We start from the raw sequence: 19,247 nt of genomic DNA on the forward strand, positions 1-19,247 counted from the left end.
AATTAGGTCGAATACGGGTTTTAGATGTCTGACCTGTTTAACTGTTTAACCCGTTTATAATTTCATGCCCATAGATTTTTTTTTTTTAATTTTGTTTGCTTGCTTGCTTGCTTGCTGGGAGCTTGGGAGGGTGGGACGATCAGCCCGACCACAGTCCACAGAGTCACAGGCGGGGAGACAGAGACGAATGGGCAGCCCTTAGAAAAATCCTTTACCCAATCCCCTCACGGCTCACCCTCACTCCCACAACCCTTCTCCCCCTCCCTCCCTCCCTCCTTCCCATTCTCAAAAATCCAAGAGCATCAAGGAAGAAGAGGTAAGAGGTCCTTTCCTTTTTGTCTTACGTTTAACACTTTTTTTTGTTCCTGTTTGTTGGAGGGCTCGAAGCTCCATCTCCATGACGGAATATCTCTACCACCTCCGAGCCCCACCTCCGCCACAAGCAATGGAAGATCTTCTCCTCCTTAGTCGGCGATCAGCCGATCACCCCCGCCACCCCCTGCCATCCCATCACCATCCTCGGCCCCGACGCCCCCCGCGACGCCCCCGGACGCTGTCGACTTGAAATCGAGCGGCGGCAGGGGCTAGGGTTAGGGCTTCGGGCCCTCCCCTCTCTCCATTCTCCTTCTTCGGCGATGAGAAGGTACAATTTCTTCGTCTTCTTCTATGGGGGGTGGGGGTTTGCGGAAGGATGGGATCATGGGAGGAAGACAGTAGGGCTGGCTGCGACTGCGAGTGAAATTTTGAATAGGTGGTTTTCCACCACAGAGGGATTTGATATTTGGAAGGAAGAGATTAGGGCGCCATTAGGGCCGGCTGTGAGCCTGTGATGCTACCCCAAATTATTTTTTTTATTAATTAAACGGGTCGGGTCGAGTTACCCGTTTAATAAACAGGTCAGATTCAGGTTGTATTTTTCTGACCTGTTTATTAAACAGGTCGGGTTTAGGTCTACAATTTTCTGACTTGATCTACATCTGACCCGACCCGTTTATGTCTGACTCGACCCGATTGCCACCCTTAGTGCTGACGAGAAGTGTTTTGCATGAGTTTTTCTCGAATATCCGAGCGAAGCCTTGCCATCTTAATTATCATAAATTAATAATAATAATAATATGATATTGGATATTAAATAAGAAATGGAATATTTTATTGAAGTTATCAACCAAGGTTTTAAGGAAAGCAACTAGGATGTAAATGAGTTAGATCAAGCTTTCCTAGTCTAATTTAGTACGAATAGATGAAATGGGAAATCTCTAAAAATTATTCAACAAGCTCTAAAAGAAATTCCTTCCAACTAGAAATTCTCCTGAAGCCGTGGACAAAACACCTAGCATAGAGACCCAATCTTGAGTAAAAAAAAAATATTGTGACTTCAGTCTTTTTATTTTGGTCATGACTTAAAGATAAAACTTGTGATTGATCTTGTCGGCAATACATTTCGTTCAAGAGGCATACAGAATTTTTGCTTAAAAATAAAACTAATCCGAATATCAAAATTTAAATAAGTTGACAACCTGAAATAAGAAACATACGTATTCCAAATCTGACCTAACCTAATTGCGGCAACCAATGTAGGATTTGTTAGAAGCCATATATCCACTTACTAAATTATCAAACTTAATTTGAGTTGGTCCTTTGTCTAACCAAAGTTGCTCCAATCATGAATCTTAAAAATACCATTGATAAATACGGTAGATATGTCAACAGAATATAAAACATAATATCATGAGTAACTTACTAAGCAAAGTCAAATTATAATCCCACGTAGTTAAAGGCCAAAACTTGGATGTAATTGGGTTACATCAAGCTTGTCAGGTTCATTGTTGTTATTGTCATAAGTTATTAACAGTGTTAAAAAAAATCATTATATTAGGAGCAATTGTACAAAAACAGTATTTTACAATAGTACAGAAATAAATATATATTTTAAAGAGATATTCGTGCAAATTTAAATTTTTAGAAAAGTATTCATGCACACAAAAAAAACTTAAGATAAAATGATAAAATAGCTAATCATTGATTTTTGGCAATGGACCCTTAGGTCCTTATTAGAGTTAGAACTCAATATTTATACAGATCCTTTTTGACTGCTGGACAACTAAGAAAACAAAAATATCATATATGCTTTATGTTATTACTTGGGAAGGTATGTAGATCCGGTAGAATACAGCACTCTATTGAAATTGAGGGGAGGAGACCAAAAAAAAAAGGAGCGACGGGGTATCCACATCGTATGATCATGGCTCGAGCCCCACTTGAAAATCATTTTAGAACATTGAGACATGAAAATTGTGGATGGTGGCCACACCAATGATTAATATGGACAGCAGTAACCAAAAAGGCCAATCAAAATTTGATATTGATACATAGGCATGAACATTACGATATCAAAACCGCCTACTCCCCAAGAGTTGGGCAAGCTAAGAAAACCAGATCGAAACTATCTGATTTTCAAGTTCTTCGACTCATAACTGGAATACAAATTCTATCGGTCCAAAAGAAATAAGACAGCCAGCAGCATATGCTGTTTGTCCTGGTCAAGTTTTGCATACAGCTGCAGATGCAAAATCAGTGATGCCCATGCTTTTCAACCTTGATTTCAACATTCAAATGAAGAGTCTTAACAAAAAAGAGCATGAGTCTCGACACAAACAAATGCTGTTTAGTGTTTTATTATAGCATAAAAAAGCTTCACAACTGTTGCTACATTCAGAATAATCTCAAAAAATTCAAAGAGCAGCGCCTGAGAATGAAATCATTCTGATTGTCTTTGCCCCAACACTGGAATATCCTCATACTTTTTCTGCAATAAACAGAAAAAAACAAAAATTTTAGAAAAAATAATTTTTTGAGAAAACATAAAGAACAAAGTGAGAAGGACAAATGTGTTCTACAAGTAGAATATCAGGTGGACAACAAATATGACAAATATATGATTCACAAGAACAAGTTTCTAAAGGAATGCCAGCATAGTTACTAGGAATATATTAACTTCAGTAACAAAACTACAAATTAACAGGTCAACCGAAAACACATTGAAGTAATGTTCGCACAATGGTATGGAATAGTTGGACACAGTTTTTTCTTGAATTTTTTTCTTATCAGTGATATAACATGCACAACATGAATTTCACCATCATTTTCTTTCATAAAAGAATTTCACCACATTCTGCAAAACAAGCGAACCTTGAAGGCTAAGCAATAATAAAGTTATAATTAGCTCTTGTAGCAATTTTGCCTTTACAAACAGCCACGAAAACAGAGGATCTTGTTAAATATTTTAATTAACAAGTTATAAATAGCACATCGCTACTATTTATACTCCCATCATTAGTAACTGCACACGTCTTTGATTAGTTCCTGATCTAATCTTTAAGATCAGAGAACCAGAAATATATGATAGCCAGAGGGGGAAGAGTATCTACAAGTGATAGAAAAATCTTTAACCAGATGGGAATCACAGCCATCCCTCTTTCCTTTCACATGCATTGCACATGAACAACACTAGTTTATATCAATAGCTAAGGTAGCATATTATAAGTATCTTGTTCAATTGCACCCACTGCAAAATTCAGAAGTCCGAGTTGATAATGAAAATCCAAATGTTGGACATGGTCTACAAGAACTAAAATGTATATGCACAAAACTCATGAAACCTCTTGCTTACGAATCAAGTCTCCCCAAGTGGCATGATATGATGTGTTATTGAAATGGTAGAATGTTTTCATGACCAGACTGCAATCTTGTTAACCAAATCCCTTTGTAGTCAAACACTCACAGGACGACTCCCTGAATTTCTCTTGATTTCCTCCTAAAACCTTTTCCTAAGGCAAATTTCTCTTTCAGGTTGTTTGGCATGCTGCTAATCGACCTGCATTCCAAGTCCAACTAAGGGGTAGACCAGCCTGCATGTTTGGAGGTCCACAGCTGGACCACAAGTCAAGCTGCAAGGCCTTGCAGCTCAGGCTTTATTTGCCATAACCCGGATGGCAGCCAAGTGAGCTACACAACGAGCTGACACGAATTTTCCTCCCATCCATGAACTTTTCCACCCCTCACATCCCGACTCTGTATGCTCGAGCACACCCTTTCCTCCCATCCATCAACTCCTCAACACCCCCCCCCCCCCCCAGTCCTATTCTTCAATGCACCTGATCTGGGCAGATCCCTTGTCATGCCCTCCTCCCTCGCTGCCAGTGGCTGCCGGAAGAGCCCCGACGCCAACCAGTCCAAGACCTTGACCCAGCCCATTTTCTTCCCAGCCCCTTCTCCATCTTCTAGCTTGGTTGAGTAGCAGGCCCCCTCCTCGTTGTGCCCTCCTCCCAAACTCTCCTCCCTCACTGTCAAAAACTGCCAAACGAGGCCCTGGCACTGACCAATCCAAGGTATCAGTCCTCAGTCCTGATTCTCCTTAGCCCCTTCTCCATCTTCCAACGCAGTAGAGTGGTAAAGCACCACACCCCCCCACCCACCACGACTCCCCCCCCCCCCCCAAATGCCATCCTCCAGATCCCCTCCTCTCTCACTGTTGATGACTGCTTAAAAGGCCCCGGTGCCAACCACTCCAGGACCCCAGCCCCTAGACCCAATCTCTCCACGGCCCATCTTGTCCTCACCCTCTTCCCTCCACTTCATCCTCCTCTCTCCACCCTCCACCACTTCCATTCACTTCCATCTAAAATTGTATTGCAACTCGAGTTGCACTGCTGCTCCATCTACAGGTCCGTTTGGTTGCCTACAATTCAATTGCATGCAATTCAATTATTGGCTACAATTCATTATTTCTCTTTAGTTGTCCGTAACTAAAAACTGCAAATGCAATTACAGCTGCTTGGTTGTTTGATGTGGAAAGAGATATGGTTACCCTATAATTGAGATGGTAAACTTTCCCCATTGAGAAATAGTGAACAGTGCATCATGTTATTTTTCTCATTATAATAGAAGAGTAATATTGCTAATATCAAAGTTCGTCGAACCGGTACCAAGACCCGTACAGGTTCCGGCTTGTTCTGATCAGTTCCGGCCACATCCAATCAGATTTTGTCCCTTAGGGGGCTGAGACCGTTTTCCATTGGAGAACCGACCCGATCAGAGATCGGATCAGCTCGGTTCAGCAATTCTTGGCTAATACCAAGGTTATTTTTATAATTATAAAAGAAAAGTAATATTTCTCCATAAAACAAGATGCTCCCACTATCCCGACCCATCCTAGTGACCATCCCGATCCCGATCGAGCATCCTAGTCTCCCCTTATTTCATTTCTTTGTTTGTTGTTTGTTTCCTTTATTCCTTCTTTCCTTCTTTCTTTCCTTCTTCCTTTCTTTCTTTCCTTTTTCTTCTTTCCTTCCTTTCTTTTTCCTTTTCTTCTTCTTTCCCAATGTGGATGGGTTTTGGAGTCCTGTCCCAAGATGGCCAGAACACTCCCCACTTGTCGTGATTTAAAACATTGGCTATTACATTATCATTGAATTAGAATAAGAATAATTACTATAGTAATCATATGAATATAAGATAATTCGCTATTATAATAACGGACATGTTTTTTATCAATTTTAACTATTACCATGCCATTATATATAGATTATAAATAATAATTATAATGACTATATATTACTATATATTATTTATTGTATGCAATTATAGTCATTATTATACCATTATACATATTATAATACTATAAAAATTATAATGATAAGATAATATCGCAACAATGTTGTAAGATTCTAATAATATTATTATTATCATAACCTTATTATAATATTCTAACGATATTAAATATCATATAGTTTACTACTATTAAAAATGAAACATTATATTATAACATTTTAATTTTATTATAATTATAATAATATTATGATATAATAAAATAATAATAAGATATTATCACAATATAATAATAAATAATATAATATACACTAAATATTATTATAATAATATCACTATTTGTAATAATATTATAATATTAATTCAGTAACATTATTATATTATTATTATTATTATTTTAATTACAAGGATACCATGGAAAAGGAGAAGGGGGACGAATAGAGTGGTGAAGGAACCCCTTCCAAAGGTCTTTCTTAATTACAATATTCCTCAAAATTGCAACCAGTTTAGATGTAGCACCAATTACAGTTTTTGGAGCTTTTTTTTTATAATAGTTGAAATGCAACCCGTAAATGCAAGCAACAAATAGCCCCTAAAATACACTATACGACTCCCGAGGGTAACATGTTTCTTTAGGCATCTAATAAAATTGGAACAGGACCCACCACCCCACCCTGCTCATCTGGTCTTCATTTTTCCTTGCCATATGCATGGCATGTGCAAGATACTAGGACACACACACACAGAGAGAGAGAGAGAGAGAGAGAGAGAGAGAGATCTTGTCGACCTAATCTCAAATTAGATCTAAGCTACTAAATATGACCTACTACCTTTAAAGCTGCTTACAGACAAACAAATTTGAAGATGCCTAGACTATAGTCAAAAACGAGCATTGTGTCGTATTTATTTAAACTATCAATTTTTGACGAGATGATGCATAGGCTAGAGGTCTCCAAGTTAAATGATGTTTAGTCTATAAGCAATTTAGAGATAGCAGATCACATTCAACAGCTCAGATCATTAGTGTTAGACTCCAACCTTCGGATTCACCTGGCCAGATCCAACTTGAAACCTAGTTGACAACTAGATCCTAATTCATCTCTCTCTCTCTCTCTATTTATCTATCTATATATATAGTGGCACTGTATGATGTGCTGATTTTAGAACAACTTGGTGCATTAGATAGGGCCCCGAAAACATGACTTTTGCACATGCATTTTAAGTCTTCTTCATTGCATAGAACATTTTAGACTCCATTTTCCAACAACCAAAGACAAATTTGAATGTGTAGGTGCAATTTCATTAATGAACATAATTTGAATAAACGAGGTCTATGTGCCATTCAGTCATTATCGTTTTTCCAAAGATTTAGCTCTTCCTAGAAAGATGGCTCCAAAACAACAAGAAAATTGTGATGTAGAAGGAAAACACGAAAATCTAATTTCCACTTAAACAAGGTTAGAAACATTATTTGTTCCTTTCAATAAAATGGATAACAGCTGATCACATGGCAATCTACCATTTAAAGATGGAATGAATAGCACAACATTTTGACCAAGACTGTCCTTACTTTTAAGTGAATTGCTCTTTTCTTAACTGCCATTTTACATTTAAAGAACAAAGATACATAATAATGGCACAAATAGTTTTGACAAGGCTTACTGTCTTATCCATTAATAGTTTTGAATTTCATTAATAATGGATACTAGGGGCACGTTTGGTTCGCGGGAAGCATTTTTTCTCCTAGGAATATGATTCTTGGGAAGAAGATTCCTAGAAAGAGAATATCTGGGAATGTACTTTTGGCATGTTTGGTTAAACATGGGAAAGTGACAAATTTTCATAGTGCTTATGTTTGGTTGACCGTCCACTTTTCTAAAAAAGTTGTGTAATTCCTAGTATACCCTTAATAAAAATTAGGCATTTAATGCCTCTTTAATGCTGAAGGGCCTTTTTGGGAAAAAATAAAGATGGAGTGATTTTCGCCTCATGGAAAAGTAACTTTTTCATGTTTCTCATGGAAAAGTCTTTCCCATGAAATGTAGGAATCATATTTCCATGGAAATATAACTTTTCTATCTCTCTCCTTTGAAAACTCCAACCAAACAAGAGGCATCTCATTACTTTCCCGTTGACCACACTTTTCTCCCTTCTTTTCCCGCGAACCAAACGAGCCCTAGAGAAGACTTCATGAACAGACATGTTAGCAATCGACTACTGAGACTACAAAAGCGATCTTCAAGGAGCAAAAATTGCAAAATTACAAGAGAATGGCAACAAAGGGGAAATAGTGAATATAGGCCACCCAAAACATATTGTCAAGCAAATTATTTAGCACGAAGTTATGTCACAGATAAAAAGCAGTTACCTTCAAGCTCCCACACATTCCAACATCTGATAATGTGCATCAGGGAATTTCCTTCATAACAAGTAATTCCCTCTTTTTGTTAGATGCACTATTCTCAACTTAGTTTTTTTTACTATCATTTGAATATCTTGAAAAGGGGACTTAATTCTTTCCCACACGGAGACTTTCATTTGCAATTTGAATTACTTTCCAATTAACAAATATGCTTCAACAAAGATCTAGAAATGAGCTTAAGACAGGAAAGCAGCCATTCAAAAGTGTATCCAAGCACATAGCAATAAACAATGGTTACAGGCACCTTAATCCAATGAGATCTTATTTAGCTTAGTTATTTGGTTTCAAGGCCGAGGTACCACCAACTAAAACCTAACAGCAGAAATCCTTACCGCATTGCACCTGCTAGTATGATCTGTGACATCAGTGTCTTCACAAATCAATTTTTATCCATCCTTATAGAGACTTATAAAAATGTCTGCCACAGTACAGAATGTGGAACTGAACTGAAATGAATCCATGAAATGCCTTCTGCTCAGAATTTCTTACATGTCGAACATGCTAAAGGCATGGACATTCATATCATTGTGCTCTATAATTTTGAGTAGATAATTTCTAGTTTGGAGAGGATGTCATTGTGTTTGATTTCACAACACCAAAAAGAAAAGGATTTGTTTAACATTTTTTGGAACAACTAAAATGGAAAATTTAAAGTGACATTCTTCTAGTATCATTTTGAAACATTTATTTATTTGAAGAAAACTACTACTTAATAATTTTTGCAAAAACTATTGTTTTGGACTTTACTGCACCATTATGCACCAAACGCCATATAGATATGCACAATTAAGCCGTGTAGATGCACATTACAATCGTAAGTGCATATTTGTTACAAAAGTTGCACCCATGACTTATGTTGATGCATGTGTAAAGACATCCTCATAGTAGTCATGGCCGCAAAGTACAATGGTCCATTAACTGATTTCACACAAAAAAAAAATGTACTTTTTTCTGCAAAATACCCTTTTTCTAAAGGTTTGTTAAGAATGGCTACAGTACAAGTTTCCAAGCGAAGTGGTATCTGCTGTTGGTAGAACTTTGGTGGAAATTATGCCCAGAAATTAACAAATCTATGAATGCAAAGCATTTCAAAGTTTTCTTGGAGATTCGTTACTTCCCTCGGGAACACTGACAAGATGATAGAAATTTGAGTACTATAAGCTTCCACTTGGGAACACTGACAAGATGATAGAAACTTGACTATTATAAGCTTTTAAAAGGTTTTTACTGGCAAGGCAAGAAAGAATTAAACTAGCAGATTCTAATTGTTGTTCATGTGATGCAGCTAGTTACAACTGATTTCCTGTCTCTTCGTTGGTCCTCACATGGGCCCTACTTGGCCTCCTAAGGAGATGAAGTAACTAGGCTGACTGTTCCCATGAGAGCAGAGCCATGTTGTTATTTCTTTTGCTTTTTCTACCCCTTGACATTGTTGACAAAGAACATAAGGATTCAATAGCTGGCAAGTTTTTTTTCCTTATCAAGTTTCCTTCATTTTTTTGAAGATATGAATTGTAAACTTCTTTCTTATTACATGAAATCCTGCAAGGACAACTTAACAAGCAGCTGGAGCATTCTGATACTAAAGACAGAGAATGCCAGCTGGGAGATATTTATGCTCTTAAGTCTTAACTTTGAAAAGAAAAAAGTAGTATGGCTTATTTGCTCTCCATCCCCCCCCTCTCTCTCTCTCTGTGTCTTTGTGTGTCTGTCACCCCCGCTCTTCTTTTTCCTTCACATCATCTGTATTACCTTCTAGAAAAAGAGCATCTGATATGCGTTATCCTGTTGCACAGACTACTAATGTTGCAGATACGTGTTTGTCACAGAACTGTGCTTCCCTGCCACGGAGATTTAATCATTACAGCACTTTAAGACCTCCCTTGCTCCTCTCAAATCCCTCAAAACCATCAAAGATTCCATACATCTGCTATAACCCCTAAAATCCCATTGCCTCATTTTTTTTTCCTAATCTCCTCCCTAGATCCTCTTAAATCACTCAAAACTCCAAAGATTCCACATATCAGCTATAACCCTTAAAATCCCAATGCCTCATTTTATATTCTAATATTTCCCAGTATTTGCCAAGATCTTGAAAAGACCTAACATTTATGTGGAGAAACCAGTGGCTGGCAATATGATTTGTCCTCTAAACAGTGCCAGATCATCATACAACTCCCTCTAATGGAACTGATAGTACATATTTGCATTATTCTCTGCTGCACTACTTCTGTTCCCAGGGAGATGAATTGAGTTTCAAAGAATGCAACCCTTCCAATAAGTTGCTACATACATTTATTGCTGCCTTTTAATCTCAAGAGAAGGTATCAAGCTGATTACTCAACAAACTATCAGGCAGCATAGTAGAGAAAAAGAGATAACAGTTTAAAGAAAGGAAGGGAATGAGAGTGAGGACAGGAGTATAAAGTTTGACTCTGAAACCAAACTGATGCAAGACTACTTGAAGATGGTATGTGGTGCATGGGGGAACCTAGTGAAGGATTGAATTAGGTGGAAGCACTGTGAATATGGTTTCAACCAGGTGATTGAGAAACTTGATATCAAAATGGAGCAAAAACCATCTCTATATCACTTGCTAATGGCTAAAAGACTGTGAAGATTGTAATGGAGCACCAATGTCATCTCTTTTTCTATCAACCATAGCAGACAGAATGACTTAACAACTTATTTTGCAATGAATGCAACATATATTATTTTAAGTAGAACATGATTATTTGGCAAGGATGTAATTCACAACAATCAGCTTAATTTTTGCACTTCTACACAAAGCACAGAAATTCATGCTTGTATCCAGGAGGATATGGTAGTAATGATACTTCAAGAACCTTAGGCATAATCTCTAAGACTACGGTCTATGAATCTTTTGAGACCAAAGGAAGTCTCGGTTCATATCAAGAATAGATAGAAAAACAAAAGAAAGCATCTCTGAACTCCAGGATGGATCCTTCTCAACTTGAGGGAGTCTGATGTACCACCAATTTGGAACTAGAAAGCTTATATGAAGAATAAATTTTTGCACAAATCAGACTTAAGCAACCTTAGTCTCATTGGGAAATATCTATCTGAGATTCACAATTTGTGCTCCATGGTTGGCCAAATTCCCATATTTTCAAGGCTAAAACCTGTTGAAACTTCAGTTAAAATTTCATTATAGATTCATTTCAACCTTTGAGGCTATAGGAAATCTTTAGTTAGATCGAGGGTCTGAATTAAATGTTCACTAGGAGTAATAATCTCAAGAATCTATATAACTAGCTAGGAAAAGGGTTACAAGCTGAATTTTTCAAGATTAAGAATTATGAATTATTGAATTTATCATGATGATTTGAATAATTTCACTTCTCAACTCTCTTCTTGTTCTTCTTCAATCTTCTATCTACTATCTCCAGGAGTTCTTCTTCACAAAAATTCTAAGGGTTGCATGCCCATGGCACCAGCAATCTCTTCTCTAATGTCTCCAACATAACACAAATCCTCTCTCAATTTTCAGCAACACAACCAACCATTGATAAAGGACAATCAGACATTCCTTTTTCATATTTTGCCCTTTTCTCTTAGGTATGAAATAAAATATAATCAAATTAGAACAACCTTTGTTTTCCTTTTCCAGACCACAAGGCTTCTTTGCCCCAAACAACTTATCAGCCAGCAAATATCACAGTATATGTTAACACGGAGCCACAGGGTTCATATATCTTAGTATCATTAAGACCCTAAAGACTTCAAGCATAAGTCACTCTTATGGTTCTAGTTAGGAATTTATTACCCGCCAGCAAAATGTTATTGAGACTGATGTAAAAGGAGGATAAAACTAGCCATAACTCTCAAGATTTATTCCAATAGTTGAGGCAGACACTATAAATCATTCTTGCCAATCATCCATTCAAACTTAGGCTTTGCCCCCCTCTTTATTGACTTTTTGAGACAGCTTTAAGCCCCACTTCTACATGGAACACCCTCGAATCTCAGTTGACTCACAAATTACCATCTAAATCAGCCCTCAATCACTTACATGCTACATAGCTATTACCATCTCAATTCCCTACCAGTCAGATGGATACTTATTCCAAAATCAAAATCAGATGGATGCTTCAAATGGTTTTGGGATTAACAGCCAAAAAAAGAATAAGAGATGCTTGATTAGATCTAGGGTAGAGGACAAAAGTTTGGGACTTCTGGGTGATAGGCTCCTATTTTATGACAGAAGTTCAATATGAAGTCGTAAGCATGATGAATCTGATGCAAGTATAGTGGAAAATCCTCCACTGAGTACTCCAGATCGCCATAGTGGATGATAAAATCAACGGACATAATTGGTTTATAGTGGTTGAGGAGTTGGACATGTCCCTTTCGCTGTATTTTGCAAAAGAATCATCTTTCTAATTTATGAAATTTTCATGACAAAGTTACCTTACCTACAGAAAGAATGCATGGAATAAAAAAAAAGGAAAATGCAGATTATGAGCCTAGATATTCATAATAAATCATCGCTGGATAGTTTCAATAAAGAGGTGGCAGAATACTGCCGAGTGGCCAGTCTTAATTAGTCTACAACATGCATGAGGTTCAAGTGTTACCTTTTGGCAACAGATACACACAAGTGGACCAAATGAAAGCCCAAGTCAAGAGAGTTAACATGCATTGCGCTCTCTCTACTTGGAAAGAAAAGTCCGAAATGCAAATCAAGCACAAAGTGAATGTTAGATTCAAAAATCCCATGAAAATTAGGTGTCACGGCTATATATGTAATAAATACATGCAATAATATTTGATCCATACCCCAACATTATTGTAATCCCATAGTTTGTGAAGTCCGTAGTCCACTGCCTGCAGAAAACAAACCAATTCACTAGTCAGACACAAGAAGTAACCAGTGTGTCATTTGATAATAAAGAACAATGTATGCATAATCAAGATAAATCATCTAAAACATGGCCCTGCATGCAAAAGATTGGCTCTTTCCTAAGTAAAGATTAATAAATGAAAAAAAACAGAACTATAGGACTCTTTCATGTGTCAAAGTCACAGGCCTGACATGTTGCAAACCTTATCTAATGTGGCCCATCTGATTCCATTCTTAATCCATAAAGGGAACAAGAGAGATATTTAAGAAATGCAGGTGGTTTATTTTTTGAATAAAATATATTTTTACTATAAAATAATGAAAGGGATATTTTGTCAAGGAATTCGTGGATTCCTCTGCTCCAGACTACATCAAAATTTTCTCGATTGATATTTACCATATTATGTCCACAAAAGCTGATACACACACGCATATGTATAACATAGGCTCTTAAAATCCATGATTGTTAGCTTCATACAAAGCAAGCGATCACAAATAAGATCTCATCTTAAGCTAAATATTGTTGAATCAAAACTAGAACACTGAGAAAACAAAATTATCAAAAAAGGCACAGTGAACAATTTTAAAAAAAATACATGCCTGATTTTTCCAATCAAACTCTTGATTGGTAGAAGAAAACAATCGCGGGTTCTCAATTGAATTGCAGTAACTTCTAAATCATTTTCATGCACAATTTTTTCTAACATGTAAGATCTTTTATAATCTACACGGACACCAGGTCTTACTTTGAAAAGGCAAATCCATGCAAGGCTTATTTTGGAATTAGTGCATCATCACAAATAAGATCTTGCTTTTAAACTACAGAGACACTTGTAAATGTTTCAAAATGAACAGGGACACCGAATGAAATCTTCAATTCTTTTCTATACGATAGATTCGATCAGAATTCATGATAATGGACTGAATAGCAGGTTCTCACTCCATTTTCAGCAGTTAATGTAAATAATTACACGTACAAGAAAAAAATAAATTATTGAGTAATGGAAAACATGAATCAACTCCACATGGCAAGATCCACTTCTTGCATCAGATCCAATCAAGAAAACCCTAAACAAAAGTCAAATAGACTAATTTTATATAGCAAGCTAGATGAACTCTAACGAATACGAATAACTAGCGGATCGACGGGGCGGGCAGGAGCGGATCGGCAAAGTCCCTACCCGTTCTCCGGCGAATGCACCGGCGACGACGAAGGTGACGTAGACGGAGTTCCGGCGCATAAGGACGCGGTAGAGCCCGTCCCAGAGACCCATGGAATGAAGATCGCCTCTCTCTCTCTCTCTCTCTCTCTCTCTCTACGCGCTTCTTCCGAGCACCTCTAGACGTAGGGCGGCTGCCTCGTTCCAAGGGGTCGGCTTTTCTTTGATGATGCCAAAGACTCGATCTGACTCCACTCCAGTATTTGTCACGTGCGGTGCACGTATTTACCTAAGGATTAGCAAAAACGTGCGCTGCATTTCTTAGGTACCTTTGGACCTTTCCATTTTTTTATTTTAACAAACAAAACTTTAAATTTCTTTTTTAAAAAAATTAAAATATAAATATATTTGGTATAATCAATTATTTTTAGATAGAAATATAATAATGATAGTAGAGGCTGTAACCGCAACGATGAAGGCAATAGAGGCTATGGTAGCCTTGGTGGTAGAATAGAGGTAGCAACAATGATAGCAATTGTGCTGCAAAGATAGTGATGATTGAGTGATGATGGTGGCATGGGTGCTAGTGAGGGTACTAGTGGTGTGGTAAAGGCAATGATGTTGATGATTATATGGTGGAGGTGGTGGTAGTGGTGAGGATGGCGGATGTAATGATGATAGTTGCAAGGATGCCAACAATAGTAGTAGTGGCAACAGTGGCAATTGCAGAGCCCTTCTTCCTTTCCTTCTTGTTTAGTATAGGATTTGTTTAGTATAGGATTGAAAGTGCCACACCCCTGACCTGAAATTATAAGTTAGAAGTTATGGCAAATGTCATATACTCAGAAAACTCTCCTCACAAGCATGCAAGGCATCTCAACATGATATCATAAACCAAACAGTAGAATAAATTTAAATAACTAATGTTCAACCTTTAATATAAATAATTAGAACCAAATTTTAATGCTCATAAAACCTACAATATTCAAAAAATCTTACATTAAATTCTAGTAAAATTCTAATCTAAAATAAAGAGACCAAAATTCTACTTATAATTACTCACCTAAAATATATCTACATGCCAGCTTAGTTCTTAAAATCTATAAAAAAAACATAAAATATGAATAATGAGTTAGATAGCGCAAAAAGCAATGAACACTTCATTTAGGTTAATTAGACAATAAATTAAATAATTATTTACATAAAATAAGTATATAAAATTCATTGGTTTAAAACCAAATCTAGATATGCAACATTATTAAAATATTTTGTTCATAATTTTTGATTTTTCAAAACATTAAGTTTATCTCGACAACTATGAGTTATTACCACATTTTTTTCTATGGTAGGGTCGTGATACCGTGCATCTTCTTGCGGCATATCATGCCTTATTTTGCAGCAAAGTCCTTTAGAATTGCGCATCTACTTATGGTATACCGTGCATCTTCTTATGATATAAACCCTTCATGATAAATTAAGTGCCATCGGTTTTCCTCCAATCATGCTGTCACCAATAGAGGCCACCATGGAAGCTAGGGCATGGGTGGAACATTAAAGGAATATTACCTAGGGCATGGCTTAGAGGAAAAAGAGGTGGTGGAGGGGTGAAAGGTGGTTTGGCCATTCGCTTCCCTCCAATTACACCGTCGCTGGGAAAGAAAACCGTAGAAAATAGGACACTAGTGGATTGTTGAACAAAAGGGCATTAGGGAGTAGCTAGGAAAACAAGGCACTATAGGGTAGTCCAATCTTGCTTCGCTCTGGTCATGTCTTCGCCGGGGAGATGTGATCACAGAAGCTATAGGTATGTAGCAATGCATACCTTGATCGTGTGCCTTAATAGGTGAAGGAGAGACGATAGGAGGCACAGGTGGAAACTATGAGAAGAGGGCCCGATGAATATCCGCAAATGGGCAGACGATCAAGAAAGGGATGTCGGAACCATAGAAGGAGTATGGAGAGGTGAAGGGTGGTCCAACCGCCGATTTCTTTCTAGTCGCCATCGTCATGGACAGGCGAATGAGGAAGGACAACTATAACAATGGCTCATTGAAGGGCAGGCGCTAGGGCATAGTTGCAATAGTAGAAAAGGTGAAAGATGTTGAGAAGCTAGGGCACGATGGTTAAAATCAAAGGCCCGCCCTCTTTTCTGTCAAATTTCAAATGCCCGTCCACGTCGAGCCCAATCCTACTTGAGCCCAATATTGATTTGTCAAGCCCAATCCAATCAATTCGGGTCAAAATAACTTAAATTGCTTTAATTAGGACCCTTAGGTTGGTTCAACTTAAAAGATATATGCTTTTAAGTAGGTTGAATTGACACTAATTTTATCCAATTGCATAGCTTATTTGTATGATTATGACTACTCACTTAAAAAAATTATTAGAAGACAATGACTCCATTTAGGCTAGGTTGGAATTCAAGACATTGACCCTAGCTAAAGTAATCTAATTACCATCACAGTTATTATTACGAGAATCTAAGAATAATTTACTAATAAATATTTTAATTTAGTACTATTTTTTTCTATTTCTGTAAATCAAAATAAATTTTAATAGCGACATATAATATTACTAATAACTATGGTATAAAATAAAATTTACTGGATTATGATACTAATAAATTTATTAAGTACATAGATGCTGTTGTTGACATTATAGTAAATATTCTTGTTATACAAAAGAAATTTTATTATAGATATCATAATTATGTTATAATGACTATTTTGAAGTAATTATTGCTTGTTAATATAGATATTTTAGAACTTTGCATATTTATGACAATAAAGAGAGCAAAAAATTTAGAATAGTATAAATACTAATATAAGTAATATCAAATTAGTTATCATTCTTTGCTATATATAAACTAATCAAAAACATAACTATATTACGATATGTATTGCATAATAAATACTTCTTATTATAGTAATAGATATCATGACATTATATCTACTTATATCATACTGAAAGAGACTTTCATTTCCAGTCTACCATTATTTAATATTTAATTTAGGGCAGGAACAAATAGGGAATTTTCTTTTTTTTTTGTTTGACCCGTTACGTTAAAAGATATACTCTGGAATATGAGTCATAGAACAATTCAGGGTTCAAATGGTTATATATAGTATAAATAAGGACTAATCGAATCGAGCTCATCGATTTACCTAGGTTAATTTGTGGCCCAATAGAAAAAAAAAAGACGCATTTGTATATTTTATAATGATAAAACTACCATGTTAATTATAGTATAATATAATAGCACTTTATTCATCACATTTTATGAATTCAAAATTATAATTAGTATACGTAACATACCAATACATTATCAAACATGTTACAATATTATGCAAGTAAAACAACTATTATTGTTTAAAAGCATCCAGAGCAACAGACTTTATCATTCAGCACTAAAGAAATTCAAGGGGCAGGAACACTGAATATAACATTGAGGTCAAAGTTACACAAGGCATCATGCTTATACCAAGAGAGCTGACTTGATCGTGTATGTCATTTTCTATTACCAAGTCATGCGGTGCTGCCATGATCAGTAAAGGATGACCATCCGCATGCTGAGTCTCCCTCAAAATTTAATCAATTAAGTGGAGGAGTCTCCTTCCAGGAGAGCGTGACCAACTCTTGCATATCCGAGGCCCCATCACAGTCCTATATGATTCCAAACTAATTAACTTGGCTGTTTAATAGAATTCAAAGTTGAAAACTATAAAAATAATATAATCATAAAAGGATGGAAACGAAATTTACTATTACCATCATAAGTGATTGATGGGGGGAAAAGTGGGCCCACCAATGCACGTGACTGAGGAACCCAAATCCGACGACGCACGTGATCTCAATAGATATGGTCTCAGCAGCCATGGGCTTGGCGAGCACGAGCTCAACAAGCGCGCCTTGACCGAGCAGAACCTGCTCGACCTCGAGGTTAGAAAGGACCCAGTTAAAACCCACAGTCGACTTCACCAAAAATCAAGCTGATCTCCGAATCGAAACGGCTACCATGTTCTCCATATCCGGGATCGACCCTCACAATCTACGCCACGACAGCTGTCGAATTCAAATCCCTCCATTCTCCACCAAGGGCCAGCTAATTCAAATTTTCAGGCCAATTGAGGTAACGTATTTCAGTTTGAGATCCCCGCCATAACGCATGATAGTGTGTAACTGCCACACCACCTCCTATAAAGAGAAAAATCTCCAGGAAGACGGGGACTCTTCCCCCTCCACGCTTGGGCTTCTCCACTAAAAAACTCTCCAAATCCCTCTTTGACTTAAGCATTAGAGGGCCTTTGCTGGAACCCCTAGCCCAGGCTTTTTGCACGTTCCCTGGAGGTAGCCGTCAGCCGCCACCATCTCCTGGAGACAGCCTTCTACAACTGCCCACGGCGGAAGCTCCTCCCTTTAGTCCGCGATCACCCCTGGGTCCCATTTCCGACTGTTGTAGAAGGCTTTCTCCGGAAGATGGTGGCGGCTGACGGCTAGCTCCGGGGAACCTGTAAAAAGCCTGGGCCGAGGGTTCTGGCAAAGGCCCTCCGATGCTTAAGTTAGAGAGGAATTTGGAGATAGTTTTTTAGTGGAGAAGCACAGGCGTGGAGGGGGAAGAGTCTCCATCTTCTTGGAGTTTTTCCTCTTTATAAGAGGTAGTGTGGCAGTTACACGCTATCGGACGTTATGGCGGGGATTTCGGACTGAAATACATTACCTCAATTGGCCTGGAAATTTGAATTAGCTGACCCTTGGTGGAGAACGGAGGAATTTGAATTTGACAGCTGTCGTGGCGTAGATTGCGGGGGTCGATCCCGGATATGAAGAACGTGGTAGCCGTTTCGATTCGGAGATTAGCTTGATTTTCGATGGAGTCGGCTGTGGATTTTGACTGGGTCCTTTCTAGCCTCGAGGTTGAGCGGGCTTTGCTTGATCAGGGCACGCTCGTTGAGCTCGTGCTCGCCAAGCTCATGGCTGCCGAGATCATATCTATTGAGATCACGTGCGTCGTCGGATTTGGGTTCCTCAGTCACGTGCGTTGGTGGGCCCACTTTTTCCCCATCAGTGATATATTATAACTTGATAATGGTTTAATATGTAGATATTTCACTTGCAGAGGGACCAAGTTGACCAAGGGATTGGATCATCAATCCAAACAAATTTCTATCAAAATATTAAATACTATAAGATATTT

The 19,247-nt window shown here is 37.5% G+C and overlaps 1 protein-coding gene across 1 annotated transcript; it reads right to left on the minus strand.

The window, feature by feature from the left end:
* Positions 1–2,575: 2,575 nt before the first annotated feature.
* On the minus strand, positions 2,576–14,282 carry LOC103717998 (ubiquinol-cytochrome C reductase UQCRX/QCR9-like family protein). The gene is made up of 3 exons (XM_088708256.1): positions 14,075–14,282; positions 12,830–12,877; positions 2,576–2,806 (listed from the first exon to the last, which is right to left on the minus strand). The coding sequence occupies exons 1-3, from the start codon at positions 14,165–14,167 to the stop codon at positions 2,759–2,761; spliced, it is 189 nt and encodes a 62-aa protein (XP_088564382.1). The 5' UTR covers positions 14,168–14,282; the 3' UTR covers positions 2,576–2,758.
* Positions 14,283–19,247: the final 4,965 nt, after the last annotated feature.

Source organism: Phoenix dactylifera, chromosome 12 (assembly GCF_051530095.1).
Source record: "Phoenix dactylifera cultivar Ajwa chromosome 12, Ajwa_hap1_PhDact_Kaust_v1.1, whole genome shotgun sequence".
Classification (NCBI taxonomy): Eukaryota; Viridiplantae; Streptophyta; class Magnoliopsida; order Arecales; family Arecaceae; genus Phoenix; species Phoenix dactylifera.